Source organism: Parus major, chromosome 9, assembly GCF_001522545.3.
Source record: "Parus major isolate Abel chromosome 9, Parus_major1.1, whole genome shotgun sequence".
Taxonomy (NCBI): domain Eukaryota; kingdom Metazoa; phylum Chordata; class Aves; order Passeriformes; family Paridae; genus Parus; species Parus major.
The window spans coordinates 20,357,368-20,384,030 of NC_031778.1; the positions used below are offsets into that span (position 1 = coordinate 20,357,368).

Consider the following 26,663-nt stretch of genomic DNA (forward strand, 5'->3'; position numbering starts at 1 on the left):
TTCAGGCCTATCAAGTGGTATACTTTATTAGGAATAACTACATAGATAATCAGAATACAGTTGTAGTAGTTGTAGTTGTAGATTCTGAAGCCCAACAATGTCTTTTTTTTTCCACATAAAAAAGTAAACTTTCATAAAAGCTTGTTTAGCAAAGCCAGAAGCAGTGTTATTTTAAACAGTTTATTTACATTGCTCAGATTGGCAAAAAGAGATATAAAAAACAGTGCAGTCTGACACATTCAAAAGCATCATTAGTTACATATAGATACAAGACAAAACACAGGTGGTTAAAAAGAAACCAGAAGTTGTGACTCCTGCTAATACCAACAGTTGAACTGTTAATGAAATGCAGAAATTTACATATTTAGATAGTTTGTGAGAGTGCATTTCAGAGTACAAACTGTTCAGAAGACAGAAGTAAACACAGAGTTTTAAAGAAAGACATAAATACATGAGAAAGCCTAAAAGCCTTACAAGTAGTTCACTGAAACTTGACACGCCAAAATTGGACCCCGTAGTTACAATGTCACACCAATAATCCCAGGAATTAAATAATGATTTGTTAACCAACTATGGGGAATGTCTGGGAGTTTGGTTTTTTAACAACCCTACTAAACAGGAGTGTAATTCTTTTCCTCAGACTTCCACTTCAAAGCAAGACAAAGAATTCAATTGATCATTTTTGGTGGTCAAAGCTCCTCATACCACTGTGCTACAGTGAGGCTGCAGGAGATCATAATCACAAAACTCAATTCTATTTAATTATAAACAACTACATTTATAAAACATCTAGAGTAAGCAGCTGTACAACAGGTTAACTGTCATACTTGAAAGGTCAGGTACTTTATAATGTATCTCCATTTAGAGAAATACAAAATTCAAATATTAGAGTGCTCTGCCAGTAGATGAAGTTAGGCAAGCATAAGAGTCATCCAAACTAGCAGTAAATTATGTGATCATCATCTTCATTTCAGGATCTGACAAACCAGTTTATTGCCTGGAGGGGACAATTTCCATAGAAGAAAATGTTTCAGTTATGCTGGTAAAGAAATAAATCTGTGCAAGGGAATACTGTGTTTAAATGAAAGCCAAGTTACTTATTCCACTGATTGGCTGGTCTGCTTCAACACAACTAAACCCCCCTTGTGATTACCTTAGAGTTATCTAACATTTTGCTAATCATTGCTAAGTGCTAATGACTAAGGTACCATTAATGTCAGTAACAGGTCACTGTCCAGCCACCTGCTTGTCAGTCACTCCCACCGAGCAGAGCCTTTCCCACCTGCCTCATATCAAGTGGGTTGTTGATCGGCTTAATGTGTGACTCCTCCTTTCAAAGATCGAGGGAAGGCTGATCAAGGAAGGAGAAGGAACACCCTGTTGGACAAAAAAAAAAAGGTACTGATCATTTATGAACCAGTCTCAACAATGCAGCAGTCATTTCTCAACCTTGACATATCACATAAGGAATGAGAGCAGAAGATCTCAAAGACTGGCAGCTTTTGAAATTAATGATTCAGCATTTCTAGAGTTTGAACAGGAAACTTAACACATTCCAAAAACTGCCAAAGAAAATTTTTTTTTTTTCCCTTTTCACCAGCCTTGAAAGATTTGGAATGCAGGAACATGTTTTTGAAGAGTAGCTGTTAACAAGTATTAGTATACATCTTGCATCACTTTTTGCAGTAATAATCTCCCTCCAAAATGAAGGCAAGATACACTATGATAATCTCTTAGAGAAATAGAGCTCCCTCTCCAATCCTACAACTTTCTGTGTTATCATCAGCTCTGAGCCCCAAATGAGATGCTGAACACATGTCTCCTTGGCTGCAGGAGGCAACAGACATCCCAATGATTTGTCAGAGCTTGCTTTAGCTGTGCCTGGATGGGCACACACTAGGCAAGAAGCTGACTTTTCTGATGCCTGGAGAATAAGCTGCTTCTGAGACTTAATTACAGTGAAACCAACACATCAATATGTAGCACTAAAAGTAAACCTCTTTGGATTAGCTGAGATTTTATATTCTTTTCACATTAGACCTCAAGATACTTTCACAAGCAATCCTCTGTTGCTCTTAACAGCCAGCCAAGCTTCTCAGCACATCAACAGGTCACGGTAGTTAGGCAGCTTGTGCACCTGCATGCTTCAAGAATCTTTTCAGTAGGAATATTTTGGGCAGGTAAGGATATACACACTTCATTATGAATAAGCCCTATGCCTGTTTATGGCATGTCCTTCATTTGCAGTCAATGGCAATATCTGAAAATTTAACCCTAAACTCCTCTTCAGAGAGCAACTCTTATTGGCCTCAAGTATTTTATACCAGCTATTTTTTTTATTTACAGATAGAGAACAAAAAACTAAAACCACACGTAAAATAAGCTGCTGAGGATTTTCTTGCAAACAAGTTATTAAGGTCCTCAGAACTCTGGCCAGTGAGCTACATGGCCATTTGGACAACTGAACTGAAACAGTGAGGAATTCAACTGTATAACAATTAGGAAAAAAAAATCTCAAAAAAATTACATTTAAAAGTTTGTGAAAAATAAGTTTTCACCCAGAACCAGAAATAGAACCAAATGTGAGTGCTGACTCCAACCCTGTGCATTAGAGGATGCTAAAGAAGGACCCAACACCACTTAATGCACCCTTTGTGCACTAGAGCTGTACCATGCTCTCTCAGCTTACAGAACTCAGCATTTCTTGCTCACTTCAGTCAGGATCTGATGCTCAGAATGTCCCAGCACCACGCTGGTTGTCATCTCCAGCATCGGCACAAATGGCAGCAGTAACAGGGAAAGCACATGATCTGTCCAAGGCATGACCATTTAAGCCTTCCAAGTTGGAAGAGGCTTCTGCTTCTACAGCATTTGAAAGATGAGTATTTGGAGAGCCAGGACACAGCACAGGTCGAGGCTTAGAATTTTGAGAGCTCCAATCAACAGAACTGGAGCTATGGACATTAACAGCACATTTGACAGATCCACTTAGGCTGTAGGTGGAAGAGGAACGAGCAATCTACAATTAGAAAGGGTTTAAGAGTTAGTTAGAAAAAAGTTAATTAAGAAAAAAAACCCCAAGCATACAAGCTTTATTGATATTTTTACTCTATGCTTTTTTGTCTGCACCAAAAAATTCCTACATAAGCATAGGCTAGGATTTAATTTAAATAAAACAATATGTCTGAATAAAAGCTTTGACTCTTAATGGACTCAGACAGGTTTCCTGCAGTTTTAGTTTCCTATCAACAACTGCACTGGTTTTCCAACTTGAAGGGCTGGAATCCAAACCTCTTTTCCCCTCAACCCTATAATTGAGCCAAAAAGGCTTTATGCAAGTTCAGTGGTGTGTGGCATTGGTTTAAAAAAACACAACACATGATCTGCTGCCAAGCTGCAGTTTATTACCACAGAGGTGCAAGAGCTCTGGGAAGAATCTGAAACTGGAACATGGTTTTGCAAGTCTCTAAGATTTTGTGGAAAACAAATGGTTTTGTCTGGGGTAGATGTGCACAAAAAGAAAAGTAAATGACTTGCAAGTTCATGAGAAATGAGATACAGTGCTGTATCAAAATGAAGACAATTAGAAGGCGAAAACAATTGTTGCCATAATCATAATGGAAGGAAGCAAATCTCTACAGAAAACTAGGCTACAGCCCTGTTGGTAGATATTTTTTTTTTTGTTTCCTCTAAAGCAAGGCAGGAGTCTGCTGTGATACTTCCTCCCTTACTGGTTCATATTTTCTCATGTGGGAGAGCAGGGCTATATGTTGTACAATTTAATGGCCACTCAAGCATATTGAATTACCTCAGTGTTAAAGTACCAACACATCAGTCAGTAGTAGAAAGATGAACAGGATTCCCTTTTCTTGGCTTTCTGTCCCACATGTTACAGACTAGAAAGTAGGTGTTTACTCATCAAATTTACTCAAACACTATAATAAAAAGCAAAGATGATAAAAAGATTCCTCCAAATCTAGTCTGCTTTACTAGACTGTATTAGGAAATTGAGTTTGGCCTAATGTAGCAGAAGAAAGCTGTAACAGGCAGCCAGGCATAGCAGAAGAGCTGCAATGTGTAGAACAATATTTCATTTTACCAAGTTTTCTTAAGCATTTACAAGGAGATAATTCCCTTGTTGTTTAAAAACTTGCAGGCTGCAGCATCTATGTTTCTCTACCCTTCCTTCCCAGTTTGTTTCACAGGATGTCTGTCATCTCACTACTCAGACTGAAACATTTACCATACTACTCAGGGTTGTACACCACATTTCTATTTAGTGCTCAAAATCAAAAGCATGAACCAATATAAGACTTGTCTTGAAACTTTCTCACTCTCTCAGAAGAGGAAACATATTCCATCCTGAACAAAAGGGATTGGTGGGGTGTTTCAATTTAAATGTGTAAGGCAACTCCCAATTTCTAGTGCATCAAGATTCTTCTGCATTTTCAGCAAGGCTTCTCATTAAACAGCTCTTGAAAGTCATATCCCTATGAAAGCAGTTAAAATACTTTTTCTCCCACGGTGGATGTTGGAATTGTTCAAGTGAGAGCAGCAGCAGCCCTGAAAGGAGTGTGATGCTAGGAAGGTGGTTTCCTCGGCCAGCCCAGCAATCACTCACCGCTAGGGACGAGGTGCTGGTCAGGCGGCTGCCGATGTAACCCTCGTTAGCGGCGCTGGGGCTCCGCCCCTCCGTGGCGCTGTGAGACATCAGGGCCCTGCGCAGAGCTCGCTTGGGTGTCTTGGAGAAAGAAAAGGCTCTCGTGACCTGAGGAGTTGGACAAGTGGTTAAACACTGACAAAAAACAGGCTGTAATAACTACTGTTATACAGGCTACCATTCTGAACATCTCTGGGATGTGTATCAAGTGTTGGTGCTTGGATCACAAACAGCCAAACACCCACACCTAAAGTGATCTGACTTTTAAAGGTTCCCCATCACCCCTGCTCTTCTCATTCTTTCCAGATATGGTGACAACAGAGGAGGGAGAGAAGTCAAAGCAAGGTCTGGTCACCAAGGCTTCCCCATATCCTTCAGTCCTGCCCAGTCAGCCCCACCCCCCCCCCTTTAAGTTGCTCTCAATTTTGCATTATATTTAAAAGACTCAAAGTATTAAACAGCCTAAGTTCCATAACAGACTCAAAAATGACTACATAATACTTATGACTGTAATACTTAAGACTATATATACAGATATTCCAAAACCTTAAACAACCCTCACCTTCTTTCTTTAAGGAGATTATATTTAAGAGTTTTAGTTCAGATTAAGTTTTTCCTGTCACTACTGTAAATACTACAAACCACCTGAAAAAGGAATCCCAGCACAATTCTCTGACTAAAAAGCACTAGCTTTATACTAGCTTACCTTTTTTGACGTTTTCTTTATTGCCCTGGATGCTCTGCTTAAAGTACTGTCCATATCTTTAGTATTTACTTCAACTGAATCAGGATCAGCAACATAAATGAGATTTTCCTGTAGACAAAAACAGTCTTAATAATGATCAAATATCAGCACTTGCCAAAATATAGTTTTCTAGTCCATTAGATCAGATTTAGAGGGTTTAATTGCCATATTCTTCCACATTTAACTCTTTATACAGTCCAGCAGCTACTTGTTTTCAGGCCATTTAATTAGATCAACAGCTGGTGTAATCAGTTTGTGAAACCACTCCATCAGTAGTTTTACATTCAGTTTGTCTGATTCAGTTTCAAGTCCAGGGTTGACCAAATTAAAGGCAGTAGTTCTGAGGCATCCCTAGGGAGTTTCCAAGATAAACATTGCTTTATTCCCCTGACACATTTCTGAAGTGAAATCTTGAGAGCTCCAGCTGTCAAACATTAAGACTAAAGACTCTCAGCTTAAGTGCAATACATGTTGCAGAATAGCCACGAGTTTTGGGAATTTTTCTTGCCTCATTCTTAAACTCCAGCATGTGCAAAGCAATCTCTGGCTACTTACTTATAAAACCTGGGGGGCAGAGGGGGGACACCTGGGAGTGGGAAGTTGCTGGGATATTGTTTTGTTGTTTATTGTCTGCATTTTGAGAAAAGACCTTTTACACTTGAAAAAAAAAATCTCAGAAGGACCTCAATCAGCAACTTTATGGCCATTCACAGGGCCTAAGGAAGAGTAGCCAAAGCCTTTGCTGCCACCAGGTGGCAAAGTCAATGTTATTTCATTCACATGATGTTCAAGAAGTCTAAAACCAGACAAAAGTGCTTAAATTGAAGCTCAATTTAACATTTAAATCAGCAAGAAAGAAGTATTATATAGTTGGTACAAAGCAATAGGTACAGAAATTACAACTAATGGGATTCGGCAAAGTAGGTTACAATTTGTCAGCATATGATACTGAATGTCTTGGGGCAAGAGGGAATGATACATTTGTTACATAAAGGTTTAATTTCTAGTGAAATCCAAGTCATATGTGACATAAAATACTGAAGATAGGCAACATGCGGACTAAAGTAAATTAAAACTTCCACATCAGCACTTTTCTTACTCAGAACCTAAAAAAGAAGAAAAACCAGAAGCCCAAGTCTCTTATCCCTAAATCCCTAGATCACATGGCATAGAAAATAAAACTAAGATGCTGTTTTCATTACTTAATTACTTCTCCTGTAACAAGCATGCCTTTAAAAATCACATATTGCACTGTAAGAATACACTGCAGAACATAAAGCATGTCTAGTTTACACCAAGTAGCTTCAGGTATATGTACTGCACGTATTTTCAGCAAATTGAGATGACTGATATGCACAGACTTTTACATAATTAAAACATTAGCTGAAAGCCTCTTGCTGTAATTGGAGAGGATCTACTTCTCAAATTAGTTGTTTTCTGACTATAGAAAGCCCTCACGCTGAATTTCTAGAAATGTGACAAAGCCAGTGCCTCCTTTATTTCACTGTTTTTCTAATTTCTGTGTTTTAAGGTTGTAGATTTCTGTCTATGGGAGGAAGATGCTTTGTGTCTCTTGCATTATGGTGCAGATAAGGTATAGAACAAAGAACCCAACAGTGTTAATTCAACAGTGATCAACAACACTGGGACTGTAAAATCAAAGACAGCTGTGGAAGAAGCAAGCTGAATACAACTCTTGTTAGAACTACAATGCAGAGTTCAATCATACCCTCTCACCATCACAAATTAATTATAAGTAATTTTGATTTTTAAGCACTACTTAGCTTCTGCACAAACCAACTTCCAGGCTGTTTCCTTTTCTACCTTTTAACCACTCACTTGCAGGCATGTTAGCACAAATGTTTTCTGCTCTACTTTACCCCAGGCATGTCCACTATTAATTTCTTTAGCTTCAGGTGCTTAAAGCCAAAAAGAGGGCAATGTTTCAATCAGCAGCATGGTTCCAGAGTACTTACTGCATCTGCTTTACAAATGGTGTTGGCCACGTGCCGACACAACGTCTTCAGCCAGTCCTCCTTGCGAGGGTCTTCAGTTGTCATCTGGAAACTGAGCAACTTGTTGTTCAGTTCTGTAGGTGGCCTTACAACTAAGGCAAAAGCTTTCTGGCAATCTAGAGTTTATTAAAAAAAAAACAAAAAACAAGGAGTTAGTAAAAAGAATGATTTTTTTTTTCATACAATTCAGGGGGAAAACTTCAGGAGGGTCAACCCCCTGTCTGCCAGGAGCTGGAGCTACAGAAAAGATTTGGTGAAATTATTTTGGGTTTTTTTTTTTTAAGTAGTTGTTTGTTGTATCTTGCAAGTTGTACCACTTGCAAGAGCAGAGTTCTGTCCACAGCCATCATCAAGAGGCTGCAATCAGCTGTTCTGGCAATAACTGATTATTCATCAAATAATCTGCAGAGCAGTCAGCCTCACTACCCTCCTTGCCATTTCTCTTAATTGGGTTTGTGTGTTCAGGTGCTTCAGAGAACATAAAGCAGAACACATGATGTACATACCATCACTTACAGTGAAACACCAAATCTTTCCAGGATAGAAATCTAGAAACTGATGTGACAAGATTCTTTATAAGTCTCTATCAAGGCTGGAGCAGTATGGCAAAGCAAGACAGAGAAATTAAGCCATCTTTTAAGATGCCAAGCACAGCTCCTCCTGAGCATTATTATCACCAGTTAGAAGAAAATTTGGTTTCACACCAACAGCACTTTTCTCTGGCTAGTCTAATGCTCTGGGCTGAAGTTTGAGATTTGGTTTTTATTTTGTAAATCCAGAGCTGTCAAGTGTTTAACTCTGTTTATTTCACTCTGCCAATTGGTTGGCTTATGCTAATGCCATCTAATAGTTCTGCCAAATCCAGCATCCTGCCACCATTCTTGAAAAGCCAAGAGGCATCAGTACAAGGAATTCTCAAGCTCATACAGAGATTCAAACAGAAGCTTTTACTAAAATCACATATCTATAATATGCCATACAATAACTACCCCTTAGCACTCCATCCCACAACAGCAGAGCTTCCTCCTTCACGCTCTGAAATTAGTTTAATTTAGCTACCACAGCACTTCAAAACACACAGACCTTCTGTCTCCCTGATGTCCAAGACTTTCTTGATCTGGGAGAGAGGCATGAGAACAACATGCTTGAGAGATGCAGGAGGCCTTGTGTGGCCATGGGGACTCTTGAAAGCTCCAATAACTTTATGCCGCTTCCTCGCAATCTGCAGTTAAATAGAATAGAAAGGGTCAGCTGGAAGATCTCTTGCCATTGTTTCTGTATTTTTTACATTCTACTATCCAGGAAGGCACACAAAATCTTGCTACTTTACCACATAAATCTTAAAGGAATTCATTTATCTCACTATTCACTGCTTGCAGCCCAAGTGGCCCAGCAATATTTGTTACTTGGCATCAAAACACTCAGCTGAAAAATACAGTAATTTTTTTAAAAATACCTAGAGAGAAAGTAGTTCTGCATTACAGACCTCAATTCCACCCTGCATAACAAACAAGGGTCCTTTGAAATCTACCACAAGGTAGCCTAGATTTAAACAGAAAAGACAACATCTATATGCATGAACCAGCTCAAGGTGTGGTGTGTTATGTCCTAGAAATATCACTTGCTGTTGCTTATGCATGCAGCCGTTGAGCAGGCTTTGCATAAAAAGCATGTACGGTACTTGTGTGTTAAAGTAATGCATCTTGTTGTCTCTGGTCCAAGAGACAAGCCAAGAAGCTTCATTAAAACTGGTTTTATTTTCCTTTCCTTCCTTTACAAGAAGTGATGAAACTGAGTCAACTTGACTCCTGGGGAGAGTCCATCACTAGTTACAAGAACAGACTTTTGTCTCTACATGCTGCTTAGGACAGCACTAATTTTGAATTATTTTAGAGTTGGTCTTCTGTGAAGACAATGTTCTTCACTGCTGCAGACAGCAACAAGTATTTTATGAAAGTGTCCTGTATAAATTCAGTTTTTCTACATTTGTCTCCAGAACCCAGTTAGATTATTCTTCCCCTCTAGTTCTTCCTAATACATTTTTAGTTTAAGGCATTTATTATGATTTTGTTTTTTTGGTAGCCTAAGAAGAGACAGATCTGTCAAGGCCCACTATTCATTCCCATGATACACAGCTAAACTTTAAAAGGAAAAACAACCTAATGAGCCAAGGACTCCACTTTTTCATCCATTGGTGCTATTCAGATAAACATTTTTTGACATATTAAGCTGCTTTTATGTTTTTACTCCAGCTGCAAGACATTAAAAGCTACATTAACACCTCCCAGCCATGCAGACATGACTTACTATGTTGGCTTATATAATAGTTAATGGAAACATCAGCATGTGTTGACCTATCAGCAATCTGTGACTTAGAATTCTGCCTCAAAAGTTCTTAGATTTTACTTATTTATACTCAAGTGTCGTGTCAAGCCTTTTACAATTCAGTTCATGAGATGTACTGGTATAGTCATCTTACCTCTAAGCAATCATTGAACAGAAAGAGTGTGACCTGCTCTCCCCTGTCACAGAGGTCATCACCAAGGGCTACAGTTTCCAGACGCTGAACCAAGCTGCGGTGAGAGGACAGGAGATTGGCCTAAATGACAGAAGCAAAAAGCTCATTAAGTATTTAGTTCAAGGGCTGGATTACTGCTTGCTTACAGCTTAACACTGGCAATCTCTTTAAACCAGCACCATTGCATTGTAACCTCACACACTTTCACAAAGGGAATAAAGTGGTGCAGTCATTTAATAGATCTGCAGCTCTGGAGGAATTACTTACTGGACATCCATCCACTTCATAGACGACATCAAAGAACTGCCTTTGTGCCTCTGTTTTCCTTTTGTCTTCATTAATGTGTCTAAGGAAAGCATATTACATTAATCTTCAATACCAAGCAACAGTAAATGGATGCACTGCATTTAAAATATACAAAAATAATAAAGCTAAACATTCAGGGATAGAATTTATACAGCAGCACTTGTCACATTTGCCTGAAAAAAATAGCTAAATACCACATGAAATCACATAGGAAACTTCAGCTCTAGAACACAATTCTTGTTACATTACCAACACTTAACACACCAATCAGTTAAAATTCCCCTCCTATGCCCTGCATGATTTTGAACCAGAGACTGACACAACTCAGTTCTTTACAGCCTGCATTGTTTTTTCCCCCAAATCAGGAGTGGGGGGAGCTCACCCCTCACTGCTCAAGCAGCAGATGCAAGAATAATTACAATTTAAAAGTTGTTGTTAAAACTGGACAAATGTTTACCCAATTAATGCAGGAGTTCTCGTTGCTGGAGACATACGCTACACTTCCAAAGAGGTGAGACTTACAATCTAAACAACCTCAGCTTTCAGCTAATTAACTCATGGAACAGTGCCAAGAAGAGCTAATATAGGACCAGAAGAAAAACTAATCTCCCACCAAAGTCTGTCCTTTCAGTAGATACATGCACAGAAGTAAGATTTAAAGACAGAAAGGGAGTCAACAGAGGTACAAGTGCTCAGTAACATCAGACTCCTTCAGAGCTCTGGCACAGACACCAAAGTGACAACAGCCAAGAGGAGGCTGAAGAGCACCTACAGTTCTGTTTACTGACTGTTCCTTGTGGCAACATAACACTGAACATTTAGGAGGAACAGAGCAATCTAAATTTACTGTGTTTAACAGTAAGTTCCATAGAATCAACTTGACTTACGTCATCACCTCCTTTAATGATTCAATAGCTCTCTCGAGAGTTACTTTGTCTGGGTTCTCTTCTGCTGTATGTTTCTTAATATCTACAATTTAAAAATAATAAAAATAAATAAAAACTCCACATGTATTACAAGTGCCTGAAAAGAAACATGAAAAACTCAAATTTTAACTGAGTTAAGATAAGCTGACTGAAGAAATAAGATCTACCTTGGAGTCCAAGTAGCAATGATTAAGTGGGGAACTAGGCTGAACAGAAGTTGTCCAGATATCTCATTACAAAAAAAGAAAACACAATACAATACAGAAACCAAACTCTTAAACTATTAATAAAAATTAAATTGAAGTGCAGAGACAAGCACACAAGTCTTTTTCTACCTGAAGCAAAGGATAATGTGGATTTTTTATTATTTTTATTAACAAAATCATTATTATATGATACCAGGTGGAACACATGAAACTGTGATCCTTGTCAATATGAATTGCTCTCTAGTTTATGTTAGTTTCATTTGAATCTCAATTATACTCCTGTTTGAAGAGACAGAATTATCAATGCAAACTGTTCCTTTATCTGTATCCTGCATACAAATGTATGAACAAGTGGAATTTAGTCAGAATTTATGCTTTCTTTAGTAGTGGGTCTTGCTGACTGCCACGAGTCATGGTTAACTCACATAATCAGGCTGGTTTTAGATGAGAAAAGCTGTTGCTAATGATGACAAAAAGTAGACATCATCTTTTAACATCTTCACAGACAAACTAATAAAAACTACATCACTAGGTTACCATTCAGTAGTAGGGCAACACTGGGCAGCCTTTGAACAGGACGGATGAGGAGCTCAGCAAGGCTTTGGCGGCCACATTCAGGTTTAGCTTGATTTATCTGGGGAAAGAAAATAATGGTTTGTTTTGGGTTTTTTTTTACACACATACACAAGAAAAGCACAAGATCAGAGAAAATTTGCCTTCCTTGAAATTAGCATTGCTATAAAAGTGTGAGAATCGTTTACCACGGTCATTAACAGAGCATGTTAAAAAACACATTATATTGAAAACTACAGTGATTTATGTTCTCAGAATGTCTAGTTTTAAAGGGTCCATATCAATCCTTCAGATCTTGTTCCAGTTGCTAATGTGGAATGGGACTGGGAACAGACTGTTCTCTTATTTGCTCCCCATCCTTTAGATATCAATACTTGGATGTAATTCCTAGTCCCTCAGAAAACATGAGCTGAAACTTGTCAATGTGATTACCTGGCTATCTCAATATTGGAGTTAAAGCTACACTGCACTATTAACAGTACACACATATCTGAAGAGATCAAGAGTCTTAAGCTTCATCTTCAGATAACTTTCTTTGAAGATCATCTTCCTGTTAGATCTCCACTGTTAGGCTCCTATTCATTAGTCACAAGAATGCTGAGAAATTCTACCTCCCTGGAGCTTCACAGCTGCCCAAGTAAAGTTAAAAGCTGTTTCAGAAATACAAGTCTCACAAACACAGGGAGGGGACCAGTCAAAGTAACAGCTCCAGTTATCTTTACAGAAAAGAAAAGACATTTATTGGGGAGGAACTTTTTCCCAGCAACAAATGCATATAATCAAACCACCTTGACAGCTGTTTAACAGAGGAGGAACTCAGACTTTTTCTGAAAGTCTTATGAGGAGCTTGAGGGATTGAAGTTCAAATCCATTCTATTTCTGTCTCACCAAGAGAGATGTTTGCATTCCTTCAAGCTTTCAGAATTTCACATTCTTCCATCTACTGCATTAACTAGAACATGGTAACAGTCCCCATGTTCTACTCATAGACTTAGTTCTGCAGGCACTTACCTTTAGAAAGGCATGAAACCTTGGTTTCTGCTTTTCACATCTTGTAATCGTCTCCTTGCTCATTTCAAAGAAATTCACAAATGGAGGGTATGTTTTCAACAAGTCTTTTGACTGAAAGAAACAACTGTTAGGGCTCTGCTTTACATATTATGTATCATTGTACATATGTTCATATGCCCTGAGCCATTCAAAGCTGCTCAAAGGCACATTGCAATAAAGAATAATAAAAAATGTGTTGTAAACCCATACATGTTCTCAGAACAAGTTAAGACATTTTTGCATGCCAGATGCCCCAGACTGATGCTGCTGATTAAAAGCAGGCTGCTCTCAGCAGCATCAAGCAAACACATGACAATCTTAGAAGCTACTGAGCAGCTCAAGTGGGAGGCAGGCTCTCACCTAGCCAGAGGCTTTTGGTGAGAATTTCCGAAATTTCAGACAGGTTACTGCAATCACCTTTTAAACCACCAGAAGCAATACCTTACACTGAACACTTTTGAATGACAAGCACTATTTGTCTCAAAACCATCATATCAGCAATATCACAAGATACCTAGCAGCCCATTTATGCTAAAATACTTTGCAGTCCAAGTCTTAGCTCTCTCCTGTTCCACACGGGACTCCTTATTCACTTACATGTTTCAAGTCTTGGAGAAAGAACATAAGTTTTTGTGAAAAGTTATTTTCCTAGATCTTTACTATTGATTAGAGGCAGCAGATGGCTAAGGACCCAGGAAGTGGCTTTTAATGTCTGAGTAAAAAGTGCATTTGTAGTGTTGCAAATTGCATTCTCAAACTGTAACTATTTGTAGTTTTAATCCTTCATACCTGTGAACATACATACACACTAAAACTTGACATAGATTGTATCACCTAAGTCAACTGAAAAGTCTAAATATAAAAGGCAATGATACAAGTGGGAGTTCCTTCTCAGCAGTGCTTTGCTTGTGTTTGGTATCTCCTAGAAGTGGATTGTTTGTAAGGCAAGATAATAGTTGTAAATCTAAAGAAAGAAACAGGAACTTACATATTTGAGAATGATATCACCAATACTTTTGCTTTCAGTCCAATTTATCATAAGATCTTCCAGGTCTTCCTAGAATACATGCAGGGACAGGGGGAGAAAACAAGCTGAGCATAGAGTGCATAAAGCCATTAAATGGGATCACTATTTTGCCAAACACACATCATTAGGTGTGTTTTCATGCTGACAGAACAGGCAATCCTAAAAGCTGTACAATTTCACATTCAGCCCCTCCAGTCAGAGGGCTGAAAACAAGAGATATCTGGCTTACTGAATATGTATATATAGCTGTAAATCAATGCAAGTAGAGCCTGGCAGCATGTCAGGACTAGCCAACTCTGCAGCAAGATGACACTGCTGCATTCCACACAATACACAACACATCCCAAAGGAATATTGAAAAGGGATACAGAGAAGACACTTGAACCAATTCTAATTAAGACTGCACAACTTATCTAGGACTTAAGTCTGTAAAATAGGATTGAAATAGAACTAGGATAGATTCTACTTACTTGCTACACTAGGGTGTCAAGGAAAGTGAGACCAAGCCTGTTAAGCCTATATGAGCTTGATTAGCATCAAGCTCAATCACCATCAGATAATAAGAGGGACAGGAGGGCACAGCTGAAGGTTCAGGATTCACTTTAAGTGAAAAGGATTTATCACTAATATTGGTTTGCTGCTGCCACTGCTCATATCTTTACAACTGCAAAGATGAAGGAAAACACAACAACTACATCAAAGCAACTCTCACTGCACTGCATGCTGCAGGTGACTCCAATTTGACACAGGGACACACAGCTCTACTTTCATCTCTGTCTCAGTGGGCACACATCAATAGCTGGTGTGATTAACCAGACTGGACCCCACTGGCTGGAAAAAAAAACAACAAAAACTGTACAAACAAATCACCAAGTTGCAGGTAGTCTGCAAGTCTCTCTATTATAAAAGCCTGCAGTGAAATGCTGCCAGGCAGATGCCACTATTTGAAAGAAAATGTATCAGCACCAGGAAGAGTTTATACCTATCCAGCAGACACAACTGAAAACATGCAGAAAAGGTTCAAAGTCTCTGTGAAAGCTTCCCCTGCAGGGGAGAAGATGCAACTTGCCTTGATTTTAATGTGTACATCAAGAATATCTGGAATGCTGCCAAATATGGTCTTGATCTCTTCCTGTGCAAGGATTGGTCCCCCAAGTTGCCCTTCCTTCTCCAATGGAACTTGAAATAACTGATGAATTAAGAGGAAAAAAAAGTTAATGCACTCCAAATTGCCAACATTGTGTTAGAAAGAGTTATAAAAGCAACAGTGTTTTCCTTCTAAATCATAGTTTCCTGCAGTCACAATCTTGAGATGTCTCCATTCAGCAAGAGTGGGTTTTGGAGAGTGGTTTGAAGATACAAACACTTAGTTTGATACATCTCTACAGCATAACTCCCTTTCATCTCCTTCTACTCACACACATCTTGGCTCATTCTTTAAGTAGATAATCAGCTGCAATAGAAATAAACTTTCAAGAAATTAAGCTTTTCCTGTAAGTTGTTTGCTATTCTGATCTTCTTGGAATAATTGCAAAAGAAAGATTTTTCCCTCTTCCATCTCTCCCTATTCACTAATGTCTAAAATATTAGTCATGAAGACCCTATTTTTCTGACACTTCCAATTTCCATATATATTGCAATACCACTGCAGATCCCAGATTAGAAATTGTATTTTCCAACCTGAACCTGAGTACTTTTATATGTCAGTAAATTATATGAGACTGTTAATATTGTCATCATCCTATGAAGGTTTGATGCACACCCAAGCCCTCAAAAGCCTGCAGATCACAGACTGAAAATACTAATTGATGTAAACATTGGATATCTTATTACAATTGACCTGGACTGGCTTTAAAACCATCTTACCTGAATAATTGTTGTCAGAATATCAACATAGTTACTTTCTGTCTGATACAATTCCTTTGCAACCTGCCATCTTGCAGACTGCTTGACAGGAAGAGGAGTTGAGTTTTTGGAAGGTCTTGCACAGGATTTTGGTGTTTCTGATGAAGAGATATTCCCAAAAGAAAATAGAGTTTTATTACAATAGAGTCCCTAAAAAGAGCTCACCCTCAAAGTAAAAACAAACAAACAAGAAAACAACTTCAGAATTTTTAACTGAAGATAAGTTTGGGGGTTCTTTTAAAAGCCTATATTGTAGTTACCAGGTGCAGTTACTTGAAAGGGCTCTTTCAAGAAAATAGCTCTCTTTATTACAGTCTACTTATAGAACAATAGTAATATATTATTCCTCAAAATTAGACTGAAACTAATAAGCCATTTATGGGCTGGTCAATGACTTGACCTTATTATTAGTAGCTTATATAGCAGGAAGCAAGGACTAGGTGCTGAACATATACTCATTTATACACTAGTACAGAAGTGCTCTTCTACTTCCACTTTGCCATGTAAACAAATTCTCTCAGCTGCCCACCATCCTTGCATTAGGTGTGTAGCTCAAAACCATTTACTAAAATCAGCCCTTGCACACAACACCTACATTTCAACCTATAGGGGGAAGAGGAAAGGCTCAAGGAAGTCTTTTCTCTCAAAGCTAAAGCCAAGGTAGGCCTGGAAAAATTCATGAGTTTTAAATACTTGTTCATGTATTGGATCTAGAGACCTACATTGACATTTTTGATAACAAAACTCATTACTGCCATAGTTAATAATGAAATGAGTACCTTATCTGTTGTTTCCAAAATAGCTGAGATTGACTGCAGCTGTTGGATTAGAACAAAATTCCTTACCAGGGTTAACAACAGCACTAGCATCATCTAAGAAGGCTGATCTTCCCTGAATTCCTTCTGAGTTATAACTTAGAGGCTGTACCTCATTGGGAGCTCTTATGTGATTTGAGTTTGCCTTTTTAAAGCAGTAGCAGCTCCAGGTACCTCCTCCATACGATATGATAAAAGAACCAGACCTTACTTGTGGTATCAGCTTTTGACTAAACCAAAATTCTGCAGTTCCTGTCTTCATAAGAATCATTCAGAGATACTTAAAACTTTCCATTCACTCAAAACCAATTGATGATTTATATTTTTGTGATGTTTTAGACATGACAGTTTGCTGGTACAAACAGTGTTGCCTCAACAGAGCATTTCAAGACCTAAGAGTGGACCCTGCAGGAATTTTCCTTTTAACTCTTCTAGAATCTTTGTCTTCTTTCCTCCAAGTATCCTGTGGAGAGTATTTTAGATGATTTACTGTTGACTATGCTGCTAATTTGCTACAGACTTCCAGCTGAGTATTTGAAGAATTTTGGAGTAACACTCAACGGGTACCCCCTATTTATCACATATCTATCTATTCCTTCAGATATGAACAAACTCACTGTGATAACAAGAGGCAGCTTGGCCTGAACTCTTCACTCCAATTTTTCCCTCCACACTTTGAAAAGGCAGAAGCCTGGAATTACTTTGCAAATCTGTAGCAGAACCTGACTTCCCTACCACCACCATTTCCACCTGCATGCAAGAGCTGTTAAACTCCAGGTGTGGCTGAACAGAAGGTTGTAGCTCTACCTCCACTGGCAGTGCTTGACTCAGGAGTGTTGGAAATATCCAGCAAGGAGCCAATAGAGAGGGAATGTTCAGCTGAGGGGCGTTTCCGAGGAGGGAATGGGGACATGTCTGTTTCCCTGGTCAGCTGGGCCAGAGTCTCTTTCAAGCGGCGCCGTTTGCGGTTGCTGTTGGGAGTGCTCAGGGAGAGCAGCGACACCGACTTCTTGAAGTCAGGACTCTCTGACTGCAGGGAAAGAAAACTTCATTCAGTGGGTTTATTATCCTCTGTGTCCAGTTCAACCCAGTGCAGAGATGAGTCAATTACAGAGATAAACAACACAAGGAAACTTCTTAGGGAAGCCAAGGCAAAATAGGTGAAGCTTTTTTCCTCCCTTTTTAAACCACAGTGGTGTTTTGCTTGACTAAAAGTAAAACCTTTGGGAAGCAGAAAAAAGTTTCTATTCCAAGTTAGTATTCTATGTATAAAATTTATAGTGATTTATCTGGAACTTAAATGCTGCTGTGAATCATCTGATCTTTTACCACCAAAATATGATGTGCGTTGTGTGAGTGTTCAACATACCTTCTCAAACAAATACATGGATTCTCCAGCTCTGGCATCCATTTGAATGCTTCCCCAAAACCACTAGAGGAAAAAAGAAAACACACATTACAAACACATTACAGAGCTTTGCCCAAAGTTGGGATGGAAGATATTTTTCCACAATAAGCCACACACCTGCATGTGGCACACACAGTTCTACTTAGCATTATTCTATAAAGAATTTTCAGCACTAACCTCTTGCTTTACAACATAAAGTTTTTTTAAAGGTTCAAATGGAAGATCTTTTACTGTACTTTCTTCAACCACCAAGTGTGTACACCTTTCATCACCAACTGGCAAATAATGTCCTCCTAAACATGAAAAAAAAAAGGCAAATTGTCAAGAGGAAAGAATGCTCTCATTAGAAATAAGTAGCTCACTTAGCAATTCTGTGGCACCTATCATTATAAACTTCACCCCATTTTTCCCAGAGGTTTTCATAAACAACCACCTTGCATTTCTGTCATTTCTTCCATGTTAGCTTTCTCATCATCAGAGAATCCCAGGAAACTTAACATGCAATCCTGAAAGGGAGGAACCTTGAACTGGTTTCTAAAGTCGTCATCAGCTGCACAGAAATCACTGAAAGAAAGATGCACAAGAAGGTCACTAAATCAGTGACCTATGTCAGTATTTAAGCAGAAGCTCACACCATTTCAGGTGAATAGGATGAGATGTGAAGGCTGAAGGAAAATAACCTACATTTCATTCCTTTTCTCCCACGCCTTATAAATCCACTCAGCTTTCACAATAGGAATACCAAGACTTACAGCAATCTACAAAACAGGAAAAGCATAAGTTGTACTAAATATTTCCATTTGAATCTTTCCCACATCAAGAAAAATTCATAACCTTCCTTTTGCTTTTTAAGACATATTGCAAAAAGTGAATGTATTCCTTCAAGAGTCATATCCAACTGCAGCTCCCCAGAGTTAGAATGTATTCAGTGACTAGGAGATCAGATCAATAGCTATTTTGACATTTCCTCAAAAGTGCACAATTTCGTTAGTCTGATATCCTTCATCACTCACAAAAACACAAAATCAAATCTCTGTTTCAGTGGAATATGGGATCCTTTTTCTGCTTTTGATACTTTGTATGAAGAAAAATACCCCATCCTGCTTTTATCAAAGAGAAAGTGACTATTTGAAAGGTAACTGCCATGACTGCTTGAGAGATTGTACAGTTTTTCTACGTTTTCTCCTTTGAGTTGGCAGAAAGAACTGTTTGAACAGAAAGTAGGACTTCTCCTCCAACTGCAAGAGTATAAAGTCAAACAAGGGGAAAAAAAGCAACATTCTACCAACAATCCAAACAAGGGAGAGTCAAGGGGCATAGATATTGCTACATCATATTAAATAGTACAAAAACACTATAATCTGTTGCTTACTTCTAAGCTGAACATAAATGGCCTAAATGATTCCCTTTTAGAATCAGAAAAGAAAAAGTACACTAATGTCTATTTAGACATAAAGCAATATTTGAATCCTCACCCATAACAAGATTAAAATAATTTTTTGAAGATATGCACCAATTAAGGACTAAAGTTTTTTGCAAGTTACCTCAGTTTATTGATTGGACAAACAAAAGCAGGCATTTGTTCATGACTGTCTTAACCATTTTGAATCTTGTTATTTACTATTCTTGTCTATTTCAAATTTATGTTACTTAGATGTCTCACAAAGACAAAAAACATGCCAAAGCTGAACACCAGACAGAGGTGAATTCACCATTACAAGTTACTGCTGTTAGTACTGAAAAAAACCAGCAGCTTCTGATCTGAAGTATAATGAACAAGCAGTCTATAGAGTCCACAAGAGCCAAATTCCAAAGGTTTCTATGAAACACCAGCTCAAGCTTACATACTCTGAATTTGTCTCCATGTGTTGAGTTTGCCACCAGATGAGTAACTTTCGAGCTAAAGTCCCTTCGAATAATTCCTCCCATATGATGAACCAAGGTCACAAGCTTAACCTGAAAAATGAAAGATGAAAAGTTTTCAGTATCTTTTGAAAAGGAAGTTCAGTATAAAAGTGATTTACAAAGCAAGTTAGAGAAGGCTACATTAAATGTCTAGAAATAGAAATACTCTGATCTGTTCTTAAAACAACTTGCTCACATCGACAGAATAGCTTATACATCAAAAGAACTATTAAGATTTATTTTTACTTCAACATTTATACAGCCTTGCTGTGTAGCCTGAAGACTATCCAAGCCACCAGTACTCTCACAATCATCATACGTAATGTCTTCACCTTTTCACACATTAGATTTGACATTTTTCTTGCTGATTTAGTCAATTCTAGATCAAACCTAACTAACCCAAACACCAGGCAAATGCTTTTGGTTTGGCTTTTTTTTTCAGATGAAGATGTGGAGCCATATTGCTGATTCCCAGATGTCCAGTAGGGAAATTAGATGCCAACTGCCCACTGAAATGGAAAAGCAAAGTACTAGAGTATCAAACAAAGAGTAAAGTCCTGATAGCACAATATCATGACAAGATAACATGCCTGTACAAAAAAAGAGGACACTACTGGGTAAACATCTTATCTGAAATCTCAAGTTACAAATCTTTAAGCCCTATTGAATTAGAGCAGTATCATGTCACTCAACAAAAAAAGTGACCAAAAATGACGCAGATAAAATGACTTGAACAAATTTTTGTTCCCATTCTCAAATATCACTGCTTCTAGACTTGCAAAAAACCAAAAGAACAAACAATTTGTTCTCCCCATGCAAGCCTGAGCCATGGTTAAACCCTATGGTTGACGGAACAGAAGAGTATCTTGAAAATATACTTAACATGGTTTTACCAATCCAAATAAGAATAAACTACTTACTAATTCATCTTTCTTTCTGAATCCTGTAAAGCACAGTACCAAGTTCAACATACTTGCACAGTACAGTGGACGGCAGGAGAAAGGTAAAGGCTGAAAACAAGAAGAAAGCTCAGAAGTCAACAACATACTGCTGCCATTAAAGTTCTCACATTACCTTTAATACAGTACTGCTATTTCTAGTATTAAAAATGCATCAGACACTAGTCCAGGTCTGTATATTCAGTTATACCTTACCTCCAGGCCTGCTGATAAAGTAACTAGAGTATCTCTAAGTTCTACAGATAGCACTCCATCCTTTTATTTCCTCCCCAGTCTATCTGCTCTACATTACAACTTTTGGAAATATAAAGTCATTACTGGAGAATCATTTGTATGCTGCCTTTCCAATGGCACAATCCCAAAAGGTGATCAACAACTACCACAAATACAGCATCAATTGTAGCCTTATCACTGTCTGCTTGTGCTCTCTCACTACATACAATATTCTAACACAGCATTAGAAACTTGTTTTTCTTAAAATTCTCTTGCAAGGAATGTTTATAACTGATTGCAAGAGCAAGAAAAATTTTACTGTGAACTCTTAGAACTCACTGCAGCAGGGAACTATTCATCTGATTTCAGCAGGAAGCACACACCTCTCCCTTCTGTGCACATTGCAGCACGACTGGTGGCCCGATAACTCGGCAATCTGCCTTGCAGAGGTTGCTAAAGATGGGAGCTTGGAAGTCTGACACAACGAAGATCGTCTCAAATTCTGGGGAATCAGAATCTCCAAGCTCTTCAATCGTGTCTGTCTTTATGTAGGGCATTTTAATTTCCTTGATGCACAGGGATAAAAGGGAAAGCATTACTCAGGCAACATACTTGCACAAGTGGAAAATTCAACTGATGTGTATTTTGGACCATTAGAAAAATATGTGATTCATCCTTCAGAGAGAGAGCTAGGATTTGTGAAAGCTGAATTCAATGCACTGCTCTCTAGCATAAGAATAGCTATGAACTGCTGCATTATTTAAGACTGAAAGTCAAAGTAATTCCTGCTTTTGAAGAATCAGAATTCTGGTTGCACTAGCAATTTACGTATCAGTTCATACTGATAAGGTAGCACTGGAAATAGCTAGATAAAAAAAACACCCTAAGCTCAAAAGATAAATGAAATTTCAGACTGTCAGAACAGCTTAGGGTACTTTGGGATGCTACTAAAAAGTAGCATCCATTTTACAGTAGCAAGCTCCACGCTGCAGAACATCTACAGAACGGAAATCTGTTTTGTTCATTGCTTGATATTTTTAAGGGGTTAAAAAGTTTGGTCCATTCCAATTTCATACATTAGCTCCAAACTTTATCTCTTATGTCTTTCACATCAAGAAATGGAAAAGCATTTCTTGCACTTCAGTTTAAATGCAGCTTTCAATTGAAAGAGAAGTCCATTGACAACTACAAAGTCAGTTCATAGCACAAACTTATGTGTGACTGAATACAAGCATGCAGTTGGATGTCCCCATGGATATTTTGATGCCCTGTTAGAAAACACCACTAGGTAAAAGCTGCCAGTATTACTCCAGATTTTTAAAAGGTGCTAATTTTGATGAGCTGTGACACCATCAGAACCGTTAGTATATATTATAACCATTATGCCCAATTAATCCAAATTAAAGCGTGTGCACATTTCATTCCCAGTGAAGTGTAACATGCTGCATGCAATTACATGTGCTGAATTGCATGACATACCATATGAATAATACTTTTTATTAGTTTTTCTTCTGATTTATCAGGACTACTTTCCTTTATCTTTATAACAGGTACTTCCATTATCTTAATGGTCTGTGGAAGAGGAGAACTTTAGTACAGAAGCAAATAGGTTACCAGAAGGCTGAAGGCATAACATGTCCTTCCAGTGACTGTTTTATCTCAGGCCCACATACCTCCAAGGCTTTCAGAAGCTCCTCACGTTTCCCTGCTTCCTGAACCAAAACCAATCTTGTTTCTATTTGAGGCATTTCTTCTGCTTAGAGAGAGGCAAGGATAATATTTGTATTTTAGCAGAAAAATCCATGTTATGTCTAAATCAAGCAATAATGTATAAAAGAATACAGGCAGACAGTAGCCTTTCAAGATTTTCAATCCTGAAAAAAAATGTTACTTCAAGAGTGTCCTTTAATTAAGGCATACCCAATTGACTTAGAGCCCAAACTTTCTAGTATGAGGTGAAACAAGATTCTGCAATTCATGGCCTGTCAAAGCAAGAATGTAAATCAAGGGGTGGGGGGGAGGAAAGACAACAAGCAAATAAAAATGAAACAAAACAAAAATAATCTTCATGCTTCTAGCAGAATTAGATACCAAGATTTGCTGGAAAATAGACAGCTGGTATATTTTCTAGTCTCTGTGTTCCTGGCTGACAAGGTTCATTACTTTTTTGGTAACTGAGCAGTTACCAGAAATATCACAACTGAAATTAGATGCCTTGTTCTTTTTTTTCCATGTATTAATAAGCCTTCAAAATATTAAGAGGAAGAGCAAGTGCTGCCTCCACATCACTTGCATCAACAGACCACCAGCAGATTTTGGTTACTACCCTAGAGGAAAACATTGGTGGTTGTTTTTTTAATCTCAATATTTTTTCTTGAATTAATTTTGGGTTCAAGACTATTAATCTCTCCACCTCTCTACCTTATACCTATTAATCTGTCCACCTGTGCACAACAGAGCAGCTGCGGTTTCCAAACACTGGTGTCAAAATGTCACCTGGAGTGATTTATTCCACAGAAGAGGCATCAAATGGAACTGACAGCTTTCTGTACAAGAGCCAGAAAATTCATTCAATTTGGGCTGTAACCCCAAATTTTCTTAGTGCAAGGACTCCAGATCAGCACCCTTTTCCCTACTCTACGCAAACTTTTGGAGCTCAAAGTATGTTTGACTTTCCAAAACTACTAAATACCAACAAAGTAATCAGTCATTGCAAAATCCGAGTAGTCTTAAAATAAACTTCCCCCATTACCTTCAACATCCAGAACAGTTGCACGGAACACATTCTCTTTGGAGGTTTCTATAATTTTTGAATCCAGAACAGAAAAATCAGCCAAGAGGCTCCTCCCAGTTTCAGACACCAGAGTACTGTTGTCAGCCATGATTATGCCTTGTTTCTTTCATCAACAGCTGGAAGGCAGAGGGGCCAAACTCAGTTACAGGTGCAAAAAGCTCATTCATAACAGTCCTACAACCAAGGCTGTCAGAAGTGACTTCAGAAAACAAAACATTTAGGCTCTTACTGAACTCCCACTCACACTGATAGAGCATCAAGAGTAACACAACTGATAGAAAGGACTGACAGCAAAGCTGTTCCAGAGATGGTTCTGTAATTCATCTGCACAGAGCTGCAGAGAGGGAACTTCAGCTCAGAGCACAGGCAAGCACAAACTCAAGTGCTCATTTAAAAAACATTAAACACAAAGCACCAAACCAAAAATACTTGCTTCTTTCAATGACAAACTATTATAAGCTACAGCTGAGACGAAAATTAGCGTTGTTGATTTGAAACACTAGCAGAAGAATTACAGTAGGCATAATATGTTGCTAAAATCTGATTTTTTAGGTGAATTGGCTGTGGTTAGAAATGAGCACCCAAAGAGCAGAGCCAGGATTATTTACTCTTAGAAAAATTAAAAAAGCTTGAGAGTATCTGAGAAATTGATAAGCATATAGATGTATGGTCTGGTCTCTGTCCTGCATTAACTATCGTAGAGTAGAAGGACCCTTTCATAATAAGATAAAAAGACTTTCTCTCTTCTCAAACAGAATGGATCTTTGCTTTCCCTGCCCATCAGACTTGTCACCTATTGGAAAGGGAGAATCCTCAACCCTCTCATTTTCTGGGAGCTACCTACCCAAATCCTGCACCACAAACATTGTTCCAAGACACCTGCCCAATACACAGCACATTTTCTGCCACACGCAAGCAGGGTGCAGTTCCTGTGATCCATCACACACCCAGATTTCAATGTTTGCACAGTGATATCAGAAGTTACCTAGAGCAGCAACTGCAGCTGAACTGCTGGCAGATAATTACCCTTTGTAGCACTTCAAGTGAAATTGTTCTTATGACTGTAAATGCTCTTTTAAAATAGCAGCTACTCAAATACAGCATTGTCTGAAAGAGGATTCCTGAGGTAGTAAAACCTCTATAGCATGTGCTATTTTTCAAACTGTGTAATGACCATCCTATTACACAGCAAAGTAAGACAGAAGACAAAAAGCAATGGGCACTTTGGCATACCAGCAATACAGAAAAGGCTTTATCTTCCAGAGATCACACCTGGGACTCGTGGAAAAGATTCAACTCTTCATAATACACAAGTTCCTAATACGATGATGAGCAATAATCAACACTACAACTCTATCATTATTCTAGACATATTCAGCTACCAGACTTGCCACCTTTGTTTCAGTTTCCAGGTCACACACAGCTGTGCACATGCATGGGATTGAGTTTCCTAGACCTAAATCCCAGTCACTCACCTCATTTTTCTCAGAGCAGCTTAAGACAGAGCAAAAGAGGAGAGTAACCTGGATCACAAAGACTCTCAGGGGAACCATCCGGCCAGAATGTTACAATGTCACCACCAGGAACAGTTCTACAGTTACCAGTTTTTTGGCAGTGAGGACAGAGGGAAGCATAATCTTGGCAGATTCAAACCACACTGTTAATAATGCTTACCACAAGGACAAGTACAGGTAAATTCAGAAGAAAACAAGCCCTCCAATTAAAGGAACAACTATACTTAAATCCTAGAGATTATTTCTTCGAAGTCTGAGACAGCAGTATGGTTATTATTATACCAAATAACATGTAGACAAACTTATAAAGAATTTCACTTGAAGAAGCCCTGACTTTGGTCTAGGCTTTGATTTTCTTCATGGATTTTCCAATTTATTTATATCTGAGGTTCCATCCTGGGTGTATTTAAAAATATTCCTTGTTTTACTTTTAATAATAAAAGTATTCGTCACTGAACTTACGGACTGAAAGTGTCAGGATACAGAGGAGAGCAAACAGACACAGACACAAACACAACAGTTTTCCCTCACAGGAAGAGCAAAAGTCAGAACATCATCACTACGGGCTCAGGCAGAGCTAATACCCCCACAGCATCACACTCAGAAATGACCTCCCTGTAATCTGTGGAAAGCCTGAAGGACACAAAACACCCACAAACCAAAATACGTTTGTTAAAGCAAGGAAAGGACAGTAAACACCTCCCACGTTTCCCATTCCCCCCCCGAGGAAGCACCCAGGAAGGTTCCAGAGCCCTCTGCAGGGAAGTGGCCGGGGACAGGACAGGACAGGACAGGACGAGGGACCGCCGCAGCCTCTCGCCTCACGAGTCAGCAGGTGCCGGCGGGCCCGGGGCTCCGCCCCGCCCAAGGGACACGGCCGGCGGCCTGAGGAGCCCCGGAGCAGCGCTGGGGCCCCGAGGTCCCGCAGGTGCCCGACACAACGGCCCCACTCCACGCCGCCCACACCGCCCGCGCCGCCCGGCCCCGATACCCCCTCACCGCCGGTACCACCCGCCTCCATCCGCCATCAGCGGCCGCCGCCAATTCAAAAAGCGAGCCGCCGCACTCACACCGCCGCCCATTGGCTGCTGGCCCCACCGCCCTTCTGTAAGCCGTCCCCTCAT

The 26,663-nt window shown here is 39.0% G+C and overlaps 1 protein-coding gene across 9 annotated transcripts; it reads right to left on the reverse strand.

The window, feature by feature from the left end:
• Positions 1-26,663, reverse strand: ECT2 (epithelial cell transforming 2). Of its 9 annotated transcripts, none has more exons than XM_015638205.2 (25): positions 26,539-26,623; positions 23,984-24,141; positions 22,905-22,984; positions 22,711-22,803; positions 21,615-21,797; positions 20,980-21,069; positions 20,003-20,110; positions 18,839-18,912; positions 18,588-18,718; positions 18,332-18,447; positions 18,116-18,178; positions 17,554-17,776; positions 15,893-16,029; positions 15,096-15,215; positions 13,988-14,056; positions 12,961-13,071; positions 11,914-12,010; positions 11,132-11,213; positions 10,206-10,284; positions 9,900-10,019; positions 8,504-8,642; positions 7,382-7,536; positions 5,367-5,474; positions 4,622-4,768; positions 1-1,377 (listed from the first exon to the last, which is right to left on the reverse strand). In XM_015638205.2, the coding sequence occupies exons 2-25, from the start codon at positions 24,111-24,113 to the stop codon at positions 1,288-1,290; spliced, it is 2,745 nt and encodes a 914-aa protein (XP_015493691.1). In that variant the 5' UTR covers positions 24,114-24,141; positions 26,539-26,623; the 3' UTR covers positions 1-1,287. The 9 variants fall into 9 exon arrangements, with proteins under 9 accessions (XP_015493691.1, XP_018863399.1, XP_015493689.1 ...); XM_019007854.1 differs by having other exon boundaries at positions 22,905-22,987; XM_033516738.1 differs by lacking the exon at positions 1-1,377 and adding an exon at positions 1,384-3,019 and having other exon boundaries at positions 22,905-22,987.

Bases quoted from the DNA above. Each gene is read 5' to 3' on its own strand.
- ECT2 (XM_033516738.1), bottom strand. From the start codon at position 24,113: ATGGCTGACAACAGTACTCTGGTGTCTGAAACTGGGAGGAGCCTCTTG. The intron at 17,777-18,115 runs GTATGTTGAACA...CTTTCCCTGCAG, and splicing joins CCATGTATTTGTTTGAGAAG to TCAGAGAGTCCTGACTTCAA. The intron at 11,214-11,913 runs GTAACCTAGTGA...TTTAAATTGTAG, and splicing joins TGTTGCCCTACTACTGAATG to ATATTAAGAAACATACAGCA.